We start from the raw sequence: 17,081 nt of genomic DNA, 5'->3' as shown, positions 1-17,081 counted from the left end.
TATCATGCTCCCCTACTCGACCCCCCGTTAGTAGAAGCCATCCCGTCGTATGGTAGTAGCCTACGGCCGGCAATGAGAATTTGTCATTAGATCATCTCGGTTTGGCGGTGCACGCGATCGAACGTTTCTTATTTTTTGCTAAATTTAGGCAGAGTTCCTTACAAAATGTCTACACCCGAAGTAGAAGACCCCAAATCCAAAAAACCTAACCCGAGGTGTTTTTTCGACGTGACAATTGGCGGAGAGAAAGGTAATTTGTACATTTCGTGATGGTTTCCGTGGCTGGACATCTGAACTAAGATGTCTATTCGTGACATACTTACTGTGACACTGGTACCGAGATGGGTTTATTTTGACAATCCTCCCAAAAAAATCAGAATTTTTAGCGGTAGAGTTTGAGTTAATATATCCATTTCTCTGTTTCAACTCAAATTGACAAACTTTCCTTTTTTTTCTAATTTCGTGCTTGCATGATATACTTATATTGTGTCTCAAGCTAAAAGTATACTCTTTACTCTTCACTTAATATTTTTTGAATGGTAAAGTAGATTTACCTCGACCATCTTTTACACAACATTCATGCTTATGAAATAATGTTTTAAAGTTCCAGATTACCAATTTCCCAAATCACCAGCCCTCTTTTCCTGTATTTTTCTGATCATATATTGCAGTTAATTCTTGGTAATTGCATGACCAAATTGCCAGGCTTTATCATGTTAATGATTGACATCATCATGGACATATGTCTTTATTGATTTGCATGTGTTTGCCTGTTCAAGACTGGCTTAAAGATCAATATAAATTCACACTATTATTGAAGTTTCACAAAAAGGAAAATTCAAAACAAGGTAGAATAAACATCTGTATGTTTACAAAGAAAATGTTATAAAACTGGAACAATGATGCCCAAGAATAATATACACCTTTTAATGTGCATTCAACATTGTTAGTCTGTTAAAGACTGACACAATTATTACTCATTTTTAAAATTCATTCTTAATTTCATAGACTCCATTTAAAATTACTTTACTTTGTTAATTAGAGATTCAAGAGATAATCACCGATATTCAATGTCTGTAAGCTGCTGGTGACGGTGCAAATGCCTTGCTGAAATTTACATCTTTACTGTAACATAAAGTACCATTTATCAATTGCTGATCTTTTAATTTTTTTCCTATTTTCTGCTACTAACATCAGAAATAGGTTTTAGAATTTTTTTACAAAATAAAACCCAGTACTAAGAATATTACAATTTTTCACATTGTTTCTAAACAATGTTTTCAAGGTGATGCAATGAAAAGAGAGAAAATACTCTAAAACTATGAAAACTCATGGAATTTATATTAGTAAACATTTTTTAGCTGTAGGCTGATTGAAGTTCTAATGATAAGTTCACTCTTGATCAATTATTTAGGCTTCTTGTATATTTTTTTATAAGTGATGTTTTTTAATTAAAATGCATTTTTTCTTTTTTTGTTTTTCATTTATTAATGTTTCAATTAATCTAAATGGAGGATGTATTTTAGATTCTGTGGTCAATAGAATAAGGTGTGGGTCGGGAGTCCCTGAGGATGTGTATATTATTGTCATGTTTATCTTTTAATCTATCTTCTGATGTCTTTCAGTGGGGCGAGTCTTATTTGAGCTGTTTGCTGACAAAGTCCCCAAAACTGCCGAAAACTTCAGAGCATTATGTACTGGAGAAAAAGGAATTGGCCCAAGTACAGGCAAACCATTACACTACAAAGGATGTCCTTTCCACAGAAGTAAGTTGTCCAAACAGATATATGTTTCACACCATAACTGCTACATTAGAAACAGGAGAAGGGGCGTGGCTAGGGGGTATGTGGCATACAAGGGAATATTAAAACCCTCCGTACCAAATCATATACTATACATATATATAATTTTGCAGGGTTTAATATGGTATTTCAGAACTTCCAATATTCCACACATTCTAGACTAACAGCACTTTAAATACCCCTGAATCCCTGAAGGGCGACGGCAGGGAGGGGCAGGGGGCACTTGTTCCACTTAATTAAAATGTGCCAGTGCCCCTCTTTTCTGAGTCGATGTATTTGTTGTTTTATTTCATTAACACACGGTTTTTACATGGCCCTAAATATGTATCAAGTGATACATGTATGAATTGATTGCTTGGTAAAAGACGGTACTCAAAAATATTTTAACAGTTTATATTCATTTTTAGCAGTACTCAAAACCAAAACCACAATCCTTTAACTAAAAAATTATGTGGACTGAGCAATATGTTAGAATTTGAATAGCATTTTTTATCGCTGAGAAACCTTTTTACGCTGTTTTACTTTGTATTCAACTAGAAATGTATCTATATTATGTTACGCTATTTAATAGCACACAACGAACACAGCAAGCTTAAGACAAAAAAGAGTTTTTGCTGACCATTTTTCCATTCCCCATCTTTTTCTCACCACAGGGTTCTAAACTTGTGGACTTGCAGGCTTCTGTCCTAATTTTCAATTTAGCACTACATTTGCTACAGTTGTAGTGATTAAAAATCATCATGTACTTTCCACATTCCAGTTATCAAAGACTTTATGGTACAGGGTGGGGATTTCTCCAACAAAAATGGCACTGGTGGAGAATCAATTTATGGCGAGAAGTTTGCTGATGAAGATTTCACTTATAAGGTTTGTAGATACACATTGTTTTCCTGAAACCTGATATTTGTTTCACTAATTATAAGATATTTTATCCAGCATGATAAACCTGGCTTATTATCGATGGCGAACTCCGGCCCAAATACCAATGGGTCTCAGTTCTTTATAACTACCGTACCCACACCACACCTGGATGGGCGGCATGTAGTATTTGGCAAGGTACTAAAGGGGATGGATGTTGTGCGGGAACTTGAGGCTACTCCAGTTGATGATAGCAGCCCAAAGAGTGTGAGTATTCTACTTAAAAATAAGTTTCAAGTCCCAAGGGTATCGCTCATATCAAATATGAGCCAGTTTTTCAATTCATTCACTTAGGGAAAGTTAATTTATTATCCCGATGGGAGGGGGGCGTAAGGATACCGTTGGGGGGCCTCGAGTTGGTTTGGGGGCAGTTATTTGCCATGCTAAATGAGTCCACAATACGTATTAAGCCACGTTTTATCTATGCAATGCAAACCTGTATACACCCTAAATACATTTTAAAATGCTTATGTTCCATATCTAAAATATAACCAAACCTTTTTAATGCTATAAGCGCTCATTCTCCGTCATAAAAATCCTCGCTCATATCTGATTCGCTGTCTTTCTTGCTCTCTTTCTTTTCTCTCTTCTCATGCTGCACTTTTCTTGCAAGGAGAAGATCGAAAAGGCTTCTTTTACAGTTACTATAGCACCAACCATTATCAGGTTGCAACCTGGAGTTAGTCATATTTTTTGGAAATTGAGTGCCTTCACCATTACTGAATTAATGTTTTCAGCTAACTCCTCCCCCTCCACTTTCTGACCAGTTTGTGTCTAATCTCTTGCTCTTGTTCCTTCCCTTGCTAATTCTTTCTTCGGTTTTCTGAAGGGGGGGGGGGGGGCGGCACTGAAAATATGGTGAAAGCGTAAGGGGGTGCATGGACAATTTTGTTCCTCCTGAAGGGGAGTGGGGCAACTAATTATATTCCTTACTTTTATCAAAATCCCCCCCCCCCCCCCGGCCTCTGAATAATAAATGAACTTTCCCTTAAAGAGTGTTTCACAACTCTCAACTTGATTAAAAATATATATTGACTGTCCTTTCCCTCAGCCATGTATTATTGAGGAGTGTGGTGAATTAGCACCTGGTGAAGATGATGGCATGAGTGTTGACGATGGCACAGGTGATGTTTATCCAAATTGGCCAAAAGATGCAGATATAGATTTCTCAAAGGTAAACATTTTTTAAATTGCATTTTATATTTTATCCAAAGGTTATATTTCTAATCACAAACCTTTTTTCCCCCAAAAGGTTGAGCTAGTTGTTGAAGTTGCAGAGAAGCTAAAGGTCATTGGAAATGAGCAATTCAAACAACAGAAGTATGAGGTTGCAAAAAAGAAATATAAAAAAGCTTTGAGGTAAGATTAGTATAAAATTGTTACTTATTCTCAATCGGGGAATTATTACCAGGATTCGTGGAGGGGGGGGGGGGTAGGTCATGTTATATGTTACTATTTGTGAAACAGTGTAAAATCTAAGGATTGTTCATTAGAAAATACCTACCTTTTCATATCCACTGGAATGGGTGCCGGGGCTTCTAATCTGATGGAGGTGTTCTGCTGAAAACACCAGGGAGGCACTCCCATAAAAACAGACAAGGTTGATGAAAGGCAAAATCAATTTTTAAGGGACAGCACTTTGGGTGTGGTTAACAGCAATTCTCACCTCTTACCATAACCATAATATCAAACACTTTTTCAGTTTTTTAGATTTTAATGCACCTACATCACACACGTCTCTATTTTGATAATTACAGTGTCCAGTAGCATGAGACCCGCTAAGGGGTAGCAGAAGTGGGAGAATTTTTGAACTTCCTTTAAAGGATAGTAGTTTGTAGAACTTTATACACTAAAAAATAGACAATTACCCTGTCTAGGAGACCCTCCACAGACAGTGGCTTTTATTAACAGACTCCACTAGATTTAGTTGTTGAAAGGGATTCTTTGTCCATTCTATAGATACCTGGATGAGTTTAAAAACAGTGACAGTTCTGATTCTGATGATGAAAAAGAAGAGGAGGATGAGACTAATAAAAAAGTGGAAGACAATGCAAAGAAAATGGCAGCAATTGCACTCCCATGCTATCTTAACAGGTAATTATTTTTATTACAACACCAGGGTTTCACTTAGGTCAGGCGGTGTGGCCCCCTATGTTATTGTTATATAAATATAATAAGTCCAATGCCCAAAAATGTGGTACTATTTGTCAATAACAGATAGAAGGATAAAACACTCTGACATACAGAAAGGTAAATGTAGTTGGAAATATTTTGTTTCCAACCCTGGCCAATTCAGCCTTCGCGAGCCCTAAAAGATTAGAATACAAAACATTTATAAACCCTAAATGAGAGCCGGCTAACAAAAAGGTAGAGGGTGAATGCCATATTTATCATGTTCTATGGTAAAAAATATCACTTTATAATTATTATTATTTTAGTGCTGCTTGTAAATTAAAACTTGCTGAATACCCCTCGGCTATTGAAGATTGTAATGAGGTGAGTACTAAACAATATTATTGTTATTTAGACTCCTAGCAAAGGAATGTAACATGTTTACCTTCAATTATAATCCCTTCGGCAAGCTTGTCCAAAAAAGTTTGTAAACACATATATTTCTATGAGCAGTTTTCTTTTTTATTTGCTTTGAATAGAAACGAAAAACATTGTAATACACAAATATTTCACAATTGCTGTACTTTGACATTGAGTCTGATAAATTTCATTTTGCTCCAACTAAGTCAAGGTAATAATTTTAAAATTATTTATTTTTTTTACAAAATTCTATTGATGCACTTTTTCTACATCCCTGTAAGCTAAGTGATCCTAGATTTGCTGTATATGTGTATTGATTAAACTTTTTTTTCTAAAATCCCTTAATCCTCCTTATCCTGGATCAGGCATGTACACTCTCCTTTGCCTGCTAAAAAGTTGGTCATTTCTTATTAAGGAATCTTCAAATGCTTTTTCCATATGATACCAAAGACTGCGCACTTCTCTCAGGCAATCCTTGGTACACGCCTGTAGATGTCTTGTATCTATTATCATGTTGCACCTTTTCTGCAGGCCCTGAAGCTTGATGCTAACAGTGCCAAAGCTCTGTTCAGAAGAGGCCAAGCCAACGAACACATGAAAGATTACGAGGAAGCAATGGTAAACTGATCCTCTTCTTCCAATGGGTGCCATCACATATGAACAATCCTTACCTTTCTCTCTTTTCGTTGTTTTAGGTCGATCTGCAAAAAGCTTCTAAACTTGCCCCTGGCGATAAAGGTGTGTTGTCTCTTGGGAGACTTTTGGGTTTTTAAACCCCCTTTTGGGCTGCCAGAAAGCTATATATAACAACCCCCCCCCCCCCCTCTTTAGTTTTTTCCTAAAAAGCACTCATCTCTATTGAAAAAAGTCTTATTCGAATTCAAATTGATTGTACGCTCATTCTTTGCTTGTAGAGGGCTTAGTCTAAAGCCAATGAGATATAATGCGGTTGTGCCACCAAACAGCCTGACTTTTTATATATATACATTTGGCCTTGGCCAAACGAAACGCCAATCAGCGTTTGGCTACTTGGGACGTTAAATATTTGCGTTGGCTGACATCTACTAGTTGTTTTGCATTTCATTTGCTTTATCATAGGCTTACCATCGAAGACTGTAAACTGAAATAAATGAACATAAAATCATATACTTCATGTCTACTCTCTGGGCTCTAAAATATGGGGGAAAGAGAGACTAGACAAAAAGAATTATGATATTATGTTCATTTATTCCAGTTACAAACAGTCTCAGACTCGAACCATTCGGATGGTAAGCCCATGGCTTTATGAATGAAAATGTAATAAGAATCGCAACAAATTGTTTGTCTAACTTGGCTTTTTCTGTTAGGTATTATAAACGAAATGTCTAAAGTACGCAAGCTTCAAGAAGCAAAGAAACAGAAGGACAAGGCGATTTATTCCAAGCTATTTTCATGATATCGTTTCTTGCTGCAACACCAAGACTACCAAATAGGACATAGAGAAAACCAGCCCAAACGAACAAGAATGTAGTAATTAGAATAGTTATTAATTTTTTTCTCAAGACCAATCACTCTCTATTGTACATTATTTTTATCTTTCGCATGGTCTAGTCTCTCTAGTCAAATCTAGCTCAGAGCTCAATAAACTACATCAAGCAAACCAGCATGTGATCTTTGTGTATTTGTAGAGAGATAATAAGGAGTGGGCTCTATCTGTGTGTTGATACCACATCCTTTCATCTACACTTTCATCTACCCTAAGGCCTGACACAATAAATTTGAAAAATAACCCCAAATGAGAACAGGCTATCCTCCATTATCCTACACTAAGCGAAATACTCTCCCTGCCCTTCCGTGCACATTTTGGCTAGCCAAATTCACTGGCAAATGGTTTAGAAATTTAAAGGTTCCACTGAAGAGGATAAACTAAAATTAAAACTAGTGCAGTGACTGCCTAGTGTTAGTGCGCTGGTGTCATTACGCCTTTCTGAGCATGTTACTCTAATGGAACTATTAGAAGGAACAAAAACGGGACAAAGAATCATCCTTTTTGTTGTATCCACGCTAGAGGCGAAACATAATTACTCTGTATATATAATTTTTTTCTTAAGTTGAGATTCCCTTGAACAGGTCCTTAGCAGGGGGTGGGGCACTTGGGGCATGTGCCCCCGAATATTTTCAAAAATTATAAGAAAATGACCTGTAGGGGCTTGGCTGTGCCCCCCATTGGTTTCTTAATAATAATTCGAGGCTTGCTACGGCTATGCTTGAATGAGGAATGTCAGTGTCATTTAGCAAGCTGCATCAACATATTTATATAATGTTGCCACTGAACATGGCATGTGTTATTCTATCTTTGTATACATCATTGTGCAAAGACTCCATAAAAGTAGACAGGGATAGAAGGTATAAAGATCTAACCATCCTATCCCTTAGGGGGTGTTCAAACATTTGATTCTGCTATCCCTTACGCTATTGGTCCGAAACGCTATCAACGTATTTTTCATAAGTCAACTGAGCGCTTAATATTTCAGGCTTTATTATCTGTAACTAACGGTAGTGCTATATCTTAGATAAGAAATTGCTTTGACCACGCGTGATATCTCTTAGGTGTAAAAACTGCTGCTAACCATACCCAAATCGCTATTCATTTGGCTGATGATCACCCCAAATGTGGGAACCACCTAGAATTTAATTAGTAAGTAAACTTTAGTGCATTGCACAACGTTAGTGAAATTGACTGTATATGACTGACAATAAAAAAACACTTGAAAGGCTTGCCCACCCTCACCCCCCTTCCCAGGAGTGATCATAACTCGTGAAAGAAGGACCACATATCTCTCTACTACTTTCAAGAAATGTCAACTTTAACAAATACATCCCTCTTTAATTCCATTATGTTTTACATGTCATTAACTATTTTTAGACCCCCCCCCCCCTGTGAATGTATGTTTCCGATGCAACCCATTTCCTTCCTTTACAAAATCCTTAACATAACATTTAGTGGAAGCACGGGTGGCCTACTGTGTTAGCGTGTCGGCCTCTCACCGCTGTGGCCCAGGTTCGAATCCTGGCTCAAACTGAGGATTTTTTCGGGTTCCTGCCTTGATTCGAATTTGTGCCACAAGTGAGTTGAAGTTATTCTCCCGTGTTTCCAGTCTTCTCGGATAAGGACACTAAACCGGAGGTCCCGTCTCTTCCAGCTGCACTACACTAACCTGAACCGAAGGGACGTAAAAGAACCACTGGGGACGCAATAAACCCTCTGGCAGTGACCACCCCCAGTGACAGTGCTTACCAACCGAGGGCCATATGTTAGAAAACTGTATATCCGGTTAAATATGCTTAAACTATTTGATACAAAAGTTGTTATCACAACCCAATATAAAATATACTGCTTTTTTCCCAATATAGTTTTCTGAAATATATTACAATGTGCTTTATTATTTTCCATTAATGATTTAGTATATACCCCATTTATCATTAATGATTTTAAGACCCCCGTGAAAATGTATGTTCCCGAGGCAACCCATTTCCTTCCTTTACAAAATCTTTAACATAAGATTTTTTTTTATACAAAAGTTGTTATCACAGCCCAATATAAAATATACTGATTGTTTCCCAAAATAATTTTCTGAAATATATTTCAATGAGCTTTATTATATATCCCATTATTTTTTGCAATGTCCTTAGGTGTGTTGGTAGTAGTTTTTTGTGGGGTGGTGAGAGTAAATATCCTTGCGTCCTAAGAGACAGGTTAAAATTGGACTTGTCCAGAGCTCTGTATTAGTGTAGAGTTCAGCAGCACAGGTTCCTGAAACCATTTCATGTAATGTATTTCTGTACATTTTATAGTTACAAATTGATAGTTTTTCCCTTGATGATTGACTTGATGATCCAGAAGATGACATCATGCATGTATCATTCAAACTCTTCTAGCAATTGTTATCTGTCAATCTTCTGTAGCACTTGATGACATCACCTGAAAGGTGACGTCATTTGACCTCCAAGACAGTTCTTCCACTCTTCGTAGGACCTCATCATCTGGAAGATGAGGTCATTCTTCTGTCTCACTTGGCGACATCATTCGGGAGATGACGTCACGCATGCCTATTACAGTACTGTGAAACCAAAACTTGGATTATTACTCACAGACATGCAATAGATGGAACACATGTTTTGAACTATTACAAGGTATGGGTACTAATAAACAAATATAGATGTTATTGATGAGTGAGAACCACATAATCATGCCATGCAAGGTACGCCACAATTAAGGGACAGCGCTCAAAAAGAGCTCAAGAAACTGGGTATTATCTTGTGTCAAAGAAAAAAATTTGAAACTCACCCAACAACACCTAGCAAAATCAGAATGAAATCCAACAACTTCGCACAAATTGATAACTCCCTATAAAAACAATAGAAAATTGTCAAACGAAAAATGCATGACTACATGACATATTAATTCATCACTCAAATGTCATTGGCTAAAGTATGATAGAGGGACAGCCCAGTACATGTGTAAGCCCCAGGGGAATACTCGGCTATAAACATGACAGGGGGCTGGGGCATCTAACAAGGCCGAACATTAAACCTTCCCAAGGGCCAACTTAACAACTACGTGACTGCATATCACAGTGAGTTGACAAGATGCATTTTCAATATATGTGGGCTCCATGTTTATCGTACAATGTTCATTCTAACACAATGTAGGTAATTTCCAACAACGTTTTCTACAATCTCCAAAAGAAAAAGAAATCAATAATTCAACCCCAGCCCTACAAAAATGCTCCTCTACCAAACCAACCCAAACCCAGCTCAAACTTTGCCAATGCTAGAATACATTATCATATTCTCCCTTTATGGCAAAACAAAACGCTGGAAGATGTTAGAAATTAATTCTTCAATTCTTATCAGTTGCAGGGTCGCAAAATGGAGGCATTGATAGATGACTTACCCTTTAAAAATCTGGAGATGGAACAAGGCAGGTAGTATGAATGCAAGTAGAGTACAACAGCTGGACCCAACCAAGGCCATGAGCATGGAAAAGTCAGGAATGCCGAGAACCACAATCCCAGTAATAATTACCATTAACCCTCGCAGGAAGGTCTGAAAAAGAAAAACAATCTTTAAAAAAAGATGAAGGTTTTTATTTTATTGCTTAGTGACCACAATGAATCCCACAAGAATTATCTGAAACTGGAAAATATCCCTCTGGCAAAAACAAACAAAAACGTTGATTGCTTAATGAAAATGTTGATTGCTTGATGCCAACCAAATGACTTGTGCAATATGCTCTAGTTAGGCCAAGTCAAACTGTTTTCCTTTAAAAAAATAAGTAGCACTAGCCATGCAAAAAGAGGAATACATGATTAAAATGGATTTTTGTACAGGTCAATCTTATACTGTACTTACTCCATAATAGTAATGACTTTTCCCTTCATCTGAGAACAGTTTCTTTTCTAGAATAGCCACTACAGGGAACATCATGACTAGGGAAAAAGTTAAGTTACACATGTTAAGGGTTAAAACAACAAAGTAAGATTGATCTACGGTTTTACTAGAGGCTACATATATTAACAGGCACTCCTAATTTTTGTAAAGTTTGTCAGCTGTAACTCTGTTTTATGTGCAGACATACCTGGATATGTGAAAAATAAGGAGAAACACAAACAGCTCTTGACTAGTAGAGGAAATATCCCTGAAAGGAAATCACAAAAAAACACATCAATTACCTTTAAAAATTAGGTTAAACTAGCTGTCTCTCATCAAAATTTTGTTTTAGAATTATTTATTATTATAATTATTAACAATCAGTCTTACAACTTAGTATCATAGAATTATTTAACATTATTACCTGGTGGTAAGTTCAAGGTGATAATGTTGTCTGTATCTGGGCCAAAGGACTGAAAAGAAAAGAACATAAACAATATTAATTTAAATTAACAAAAAAATCCATATAATCACTTGCTCACCAAATATCCGCAGACGCCAAATAGAATATAAAGCATTGTTACTAAAAACAATGTCAGCTTGAATATACTGGTGAAACAAAACATAGTATGTGTCAGTAACGAAAAATTTTAAAAAAATGATAACCAGAAATCAAACTAGCCATACCTACGAAATTTGCTTCTAGCAGACTTTGCACATGATGCTTCCAAAGCAAGAATCATACCTGCACCCTAAGAAGGATTTATGTTATAATGTCTTGATAATAAAAATAATAAATAGCATGTATGACAAATGGTTGGGGCAGAGGATGCACACACCATGCCTTGACTATCCAAAAGCCATCTTTACTTTAAAAAATAACCTCTTGCATATGATATCCTTACCTCATAGCAATAGATGGCTATTCCAAGAAAAAATGGAAGACCACTAAAGTTTATAACTTTGCGTTTAGACCTGTATGAATACATAAGCCATGAAATATAAGCAAAATCTCAACACAAACTGTGTTGTTAAGCATCAGACAAAATATGGCACAATCAAGGAAACAAAACCTACCCAATATTGTCAAAATGTTTGAAGTCAAACCAAAATACAACACAGTATGCAAACACATTGGCAAAGTCAGCAAACAAGCTGAAAAAAAAAAGGAAATAACATTACAATACAGTACAACTCTTGGGCATTTATTTACAAGTAAAAAAAAGAATAAGTGAATAGTTATTTTCTAAGTTTAACTTTATTGTGTTTTTGCAATGCCTACTTCATCAAAAAGAAGTAGAAGTACACTGACCTGAATATTGCCAGTCGTTTAAGGTGTCTGAAGTTCACAAGAAGTGATAATGGTGGAAGAAGCATGATGAGCACTTTGTACCTGAAAAAATTTAAATGGGTTTCAATTTGAACTAATTTTTTAAAACATTTACCAGCATTAAAAAAGAAATGACCCACTATATGGCTGCCAACCGGGGTTCATGCACAACCCATTGTGTAAATGCCTGCATTGACTGATGGTCTATGAAAATTGTTAATGATATATTGTACTCACTTCGTAAAAGATTCAGTCATAGTGGCAATATTCTCTGATATAAAGATTAGGTAAGCACAGGAAAATCCTAAAAAAAAAGAGCAAATTAGTGACAATAGTAGAGGTTTTGCTTACAATTTTGTGACAGGCAGCTAATGCTTGCTTTGACTTATGTAGTGCTATTTATAAGCAAACTGTATCTCACGATTTTGGACCACTTCTCCCGCTCTCCTGAGCGGAGCACCAAATCTCCGGGTCTTTAGAGATTTTTACGGAGGGTAAAAAATTCAGGTTGTTGGTTGGATGCAGCTTGGGTACAAAATGCAAGTCGGGTGATTTTACTGTTTTTTTTTTTTGCTTTCTCTATTTCATTCAATTTCTACGGCTCACATGACATGTTCAAATATTGAATACACAGATTGCTGGTTATTACTAAGCAATCATGTGAGACTGTGAGAATAATACCAATATCTTGCCAGCTATTTGCTGCACCTCAACCAAACTTTGGTCAAGTAATGTATAACCACCGTAGATGGGCAAGTTAATAACTTGACCCAATTACTTGACTGATTACTTCACCCATATTTGGTTGATGTGCAGCAAATCGCTGGCAAGATATTGGTATCATTCCCACAGTCACATGATTGCCACAGTCACATGATTGCCACAGTCACATGATTCCCACAGTCACATGATTGCCACAGTCACATGATTCCCACAGTCACATGATTCCCACAGTCACATGATTGCCACAGTCACATGATTGCCACAGTCACGTGATTGCCACACTCACGTGATTGCAAACCTCTAGTGTGGGTAAACCCAATCCCTCCCCCAAAAAAAATTCTCAAGCCTTGAGATTTTGTGGGGTTGTCTGTGTTCTTACAAACCGGGAACCATGTTTTTGCTACATTGGTTTTGCTAATTGTTTTTCAGTAATGTGTGTGCAAACTTAAGTTCAATAAAATTGAGTATTATTACCTGTCTGTGAAATGACAATACTGGCGTCAACAACTGCCTTTCCTTTAGAGCCAAGGGCATAATAACCTTGAAATGGAATCAACAGAAAAACTATAAAATGTATTTGAGGTGGTATTTAACATATTTTTTCAGATTCTGCCATCTCTTAGGGTTAAAAATTCCTTCGACCACACCCAATTTGCTATCTCTTAGGGGTAAGAATTTCTGTTAACCATGCCCAAAGTCCCCCCACGGTACATTTATTCTCCCAGATTTGATCCTGTTGGATTTCAAAATTCATTGTCATCGAAGGACAGCAGGAGGGAAGGTAACACACTCCTTAAAATGTTTATGGAAAGCAACCAAAAAACATTTTGACAAAACAAATTTACTTTACTTCCCAAAATTAACCCCTCTAAAATAGATCTTTGAATAGCCCTTACATAACTGTAACTACATACCTAGATCTCCATAATCCAGTTCTTGTTCTGTGTGCTACAATAGAATAAATTATATAGATTGTCAAGATGGTATAAAGGATGAAAAAAGGTCATATTACAGTAATTGAGGCCCTAGTAAAATTTGGTGAAACATTTGGGATGCCCAAATGGACAGAATGGACAGAATGGACTACAAATTGCATGGGTGTGAAGTTGACAGATTATCCACAACATTTAACCTCTTTAATATTTCCCACCCTGGAACTTGATATCCATCAAAGGGAGGGGGATCGGGGTTGAACAGCGATGAAACAAATTAATAGGAGATTTCTCTATCACAGCCCTTACATTGCACTAGGGATTTAATCGAGTCAATAAGCGCATAGCATGCTGGGACAATTTTAGGGGAGGCAATTCATCATGGCGTCAAACAATGCAATTTTTATGTTGTGAATCTAACTAACAAAGATATTCTGGGCACAGAATTATCTATGTGCATGATGTTGTTTCTAACTTGCAAATGCACCAATTTATGCCCAAAATTCTAAAATAATCATGCTTTCAATTCTTTTAATTGAAAAACAATATGCTAAGGTTGTTAGACAACCTCATTCCATTAGATTGAAAGAGATGTTTTATGGACTTGATTTCTGGTAATAACTGATTAAGCAAGGCCTTATCATTTGTCCCTCTCACAATTATGATTTCACCAAAACGACTGTCATTACCCGATAACTCCCGTTACATGCCTGGCAGTGTCTTCTCTTGAGAAACTATATACTGTAGCGTCCTTTTCAAATGCAGGCAATCAACTTGCTGGCTAAAATGCCTCTAAAGATACTGTATGCCCTCTAAATACCTGCTAGCGTACCTTGACAGACGCCAGCTACATGCACGCTAGCGCTTAATGCCCGCTAGCGTGCTTCAATGACAGGCTCACTGCGAGGCTGCTAGCAGGCTTAAAATTTGACCACTACCCTGCTTTTGTCGATTTTGCATTTGTATAGTAATCATGGAGGACGCAACAAGATTTTCTCAGCAAGACGAAAAGAAGTGAGAAAAATCCCTAAGGGAATATGCATGGAATAGAGAAAAGATCTTAAAAAGGTAAATAAAGAAACATGAAGAAAAAAAGATTGTGCCACAAGATTTTAAAGTCAAGGGAGAAAAGTGACGACTGAAGAAGGCTCTTCAACAACTGTGATACTAGCAAACCTGACACACGCAACTTAATTTCTTAGCCATATCAACACTATACATATGTGACCCAGCAGGCGAAAATGTACCTAACGCTTTTCGCCTAAATCTGCTAAGAACAACGCTAGGTGAACGCTTTGTCAAAGAGTTTGAACTCTTTGCCAAAGAGCTGGACCTCTTTTACAAAGCGTTCTAACTCTCTGGCAAAGAGTTTGAACTCTTTTACAAAGTGTTCTAACTCTTTGCCAAAGAGTTTGAACGCTTCAGAATACAACACTAGAGACTTACTAACAGACTTACTACAGCCCAAATATTTTCATACCAGTATTTCATCCAGTGTTTTGCCATCATTTATTGTAAGTGCCTCCTTCTCTTCAGGCATGTATACTAACTCATTCTTGCTTGATTTTGAATCATTTGTATGTGGACATACATTCTTGGTCAAAAGCTTCTTCTTGCAGTCAATCACAAGCAACATAGCTTTTACACTAAGACATAAAGTACACAGGGGTTAGGGCAGAGAAGTATGTATACAACAGCACTGAGAAGCTCTAAAATTCAACACCTAAATTCAAATCACTCCACATATTTTACTGTGACTAAGAGTATGTCTGTTTTCAAACCCATACAATATTTGTGAGGCATGCTACTGTATGTTCATCAAATGTTAGCAAATGGCTTCAACCTAAAAAAGGCTTACATGACGCCATACCTGTCAACTCTCCTGCATTAGGCGGGAGTCTCAAGATTATGGAACCCCACTCCCGCTCTCCCGCGTTGAGCACCAGATCTCCCGCTTTTTAGCGATGTTTATGCTTCTGAAAATGTTTTCTATAGAAAATCAACATTTACCCCACCCCTCCCCTAAAAAATTCTCAAGCATGGAGATTTTCTGGGGTTGACAGGTATGTGACACTCACTCAGCTTACCCTACACATAGAAATATTAATTTTGCATCTGCTTAAAACAATAGTGATTGAAATAGCACCATATAAAAATATTTATTAGCATAAATCCTTTAGGCAGAAATACATCATAGATGTTTTGGGTGCCCTAGCAACATGAAATTTTGGATTTAATTTCATATTATTTTAATTTGTTTTTTATTGGAGAAGTCGATGTAAACTAATAAATATTGTACCGTCAACTTCTTTAACACAGCTTTAATTTACTACATTGCTTCTCGTCATACATGATACCCGGTAGGTATGACATGACATGTTGGTCTTCTCACCACCCTATACACTGGCTTATTGTAAATGAAGAATTTTAGCTACTTAGAAATCTATGGCAGGAGTATTTTCTGATCATGCTCGAGGATCCAGCGTACGTTGTGGGAGCTCCCAAAGGTAACCTTTGGAGCGCCCGCAAAGTACGTTGGATCCTCAATAATTTTGAAAACCCGCGGATGGGTTTAATTTCCATTATATTATTTGCTAACGGTTTGGTTAGGATAGGAGGAGTTGTATTTAGCGTTTTAGCACCTGTGTTAAATATTGTGAATTATATTATTGTAGATTATTTTTACTTGATTTATGTTATTTCAAAGCGTCTTCTGGCTCTCCGAATCAGTGCTATAAGCCGAAATTAGCTGTGCCATTGGCAAACATTTCTCGATTGTTTGTCTACAAATTAGAAAGGGTACCGGCCTGTCCTTGAACTCATAGCTCTGTATAAAATAAATAATATTGTAATATCAAGCGAAGCTTGAAAGGGATTGAAAATAGCATATCCTAGGTTATAAATCCTTTTTTAAGCTAATGAATAAAATGATCAATGACTCGTCACAACCGTGTTTGGTTTTAACAAGTGAGCAACTGTGTTGTAGTGCTAAACCGTAAAAGATTGTAAAACAAGTTGAAGTCGAACTGTTGATCAGGAAAGAACTTACCTAAAAAGTCCCACCAGGCCCATAATAATACTTCCTTCCACGATCCCCGCCTAAAAATACAAACAATTAATAGTTAGGGGCGTTTGATGGTAAAAAGTAATTTGTGGAAGTCAAAAAGATGGTCATTGCGTTAGATGGAAATGTATACCTCCTTGAAGGCGAAGGGCATCCCCAATATTCCAGCGCCAATAAACGAGATGAAAACATTTGCGAATATTGTGGTGGAGCTAGTAGCGCCCTCATCATGCATAGCGGTGGATGGACTGTGACTATATGTAAGGAATAGGTGGCATATTCTACGTGATTACTACCACTTTAACATACGACTAGGCGGTCTGTGGAGTCTATGAGGAAACGGATGCCAACATGGCAACGCAAAAAGG

General features: G+C 37.0%; 2 protein-coding genes across 3 annotated transcripts; one reads left to right on the top strand and one right to left on the bottom strand.

Annotated features, from left to right (window-relative positions):
• Positions 1-59: 59 nt before the first annotated feature.
• LOC5513522 (peptidyl-prolyl cis-trans isomerase D) lies at positions 60-6,894 on the top strand. Its single transcript, XM_032383052.2, has 11 exons — positions 60-250; positions 1,626-1,766; positions 2,563-2,669; positions 2,739-2,927; positions 3,772-3,894; positions 3,973-4,079; positions 4,680-4,814; positions 5,159-5,216; positions 5,784-5,870; positions 5,948-5,990; positions 6,599-6,894. The coding sequence occupies exons 1-11, from the start codon at positions 166-168 to the stop codon at positions 6,685-6,687; spliced, it is 1,164 nt and encodes a 387-aa protein (XP_032238943.2). The 5' UTR covers positions 60-165; the 3' UTR covers positions 6,688-6,894.
• A 1,203-nt stretch (positions 6,895-8,097) lies between these two features.
• LOC5513526 (amino acid transporter AVT3B) lies at positions 8,098-17,065 on the bottom strand. 2 transcript variants are annotated; one of them, XM_032383051.2, is made up of 17 exons: positions 16,847-17,065; positions 16,699-16,748; positions 15,130-15,295; positions 13,632-13,665; positions 13,192-13,257; positions 12,232-12,298; positions 11,977-12,057; positions 11,742-11,819; positions 11,570-11,639; positions 11,352-11,416; positions 11,207-11,273; positions 11,089-11,137; positions 10,873-10,932; positions 10,647-10,723; positions 10,189-10,340; positions 9,580-9,639; positions 8,098-9,352 (listed from the first exon to the last, which is right to left on the bottom strand). In XM_032383051.2, the coding sequence occupies exons 1-17, from the start codon at positions 16,946-16,948 to the stop codon at positions 9,289-9,291; spliced, it is 1,308 nt and encodes a 435-aa protein (XP_032238942.2). In that variant the 5' UTR covers positions 16,949-17,065; the 3' UTR covers positions 8,098-9,288. The 2 variants fall into 2 exon arrangements, with proteins under 2 accessions (XP_032238942.2, XP_048589436.1); XM_048733479.1 differs by lacking the exons at positions 16,699-16,748; positions 16,847-17,065 and adding an exon at positions 15,520-16,650.
• Positions 17,066-17,081: the final 16 nt, after the last annotated feature.

This window comes from Nematostella vectensis, chromosome 10, assembly GCF_932526225.1.
Source record: "Nematostella vectensis chromosome 10, jaNemVect1.1, whole genome shotgun sequence".
Classification (NCBI taxonomy): Eukaryota; Metazoa; Cnidaria; class Anthozoa; order Actiniaria; family Edwardsiidae; genus Nematostella; species Nematostella vectensis.
Note: the sequence above shows the minus strand (reverse complement) of the source record. Positions and strands in the feature narration are given on the sequence as shown.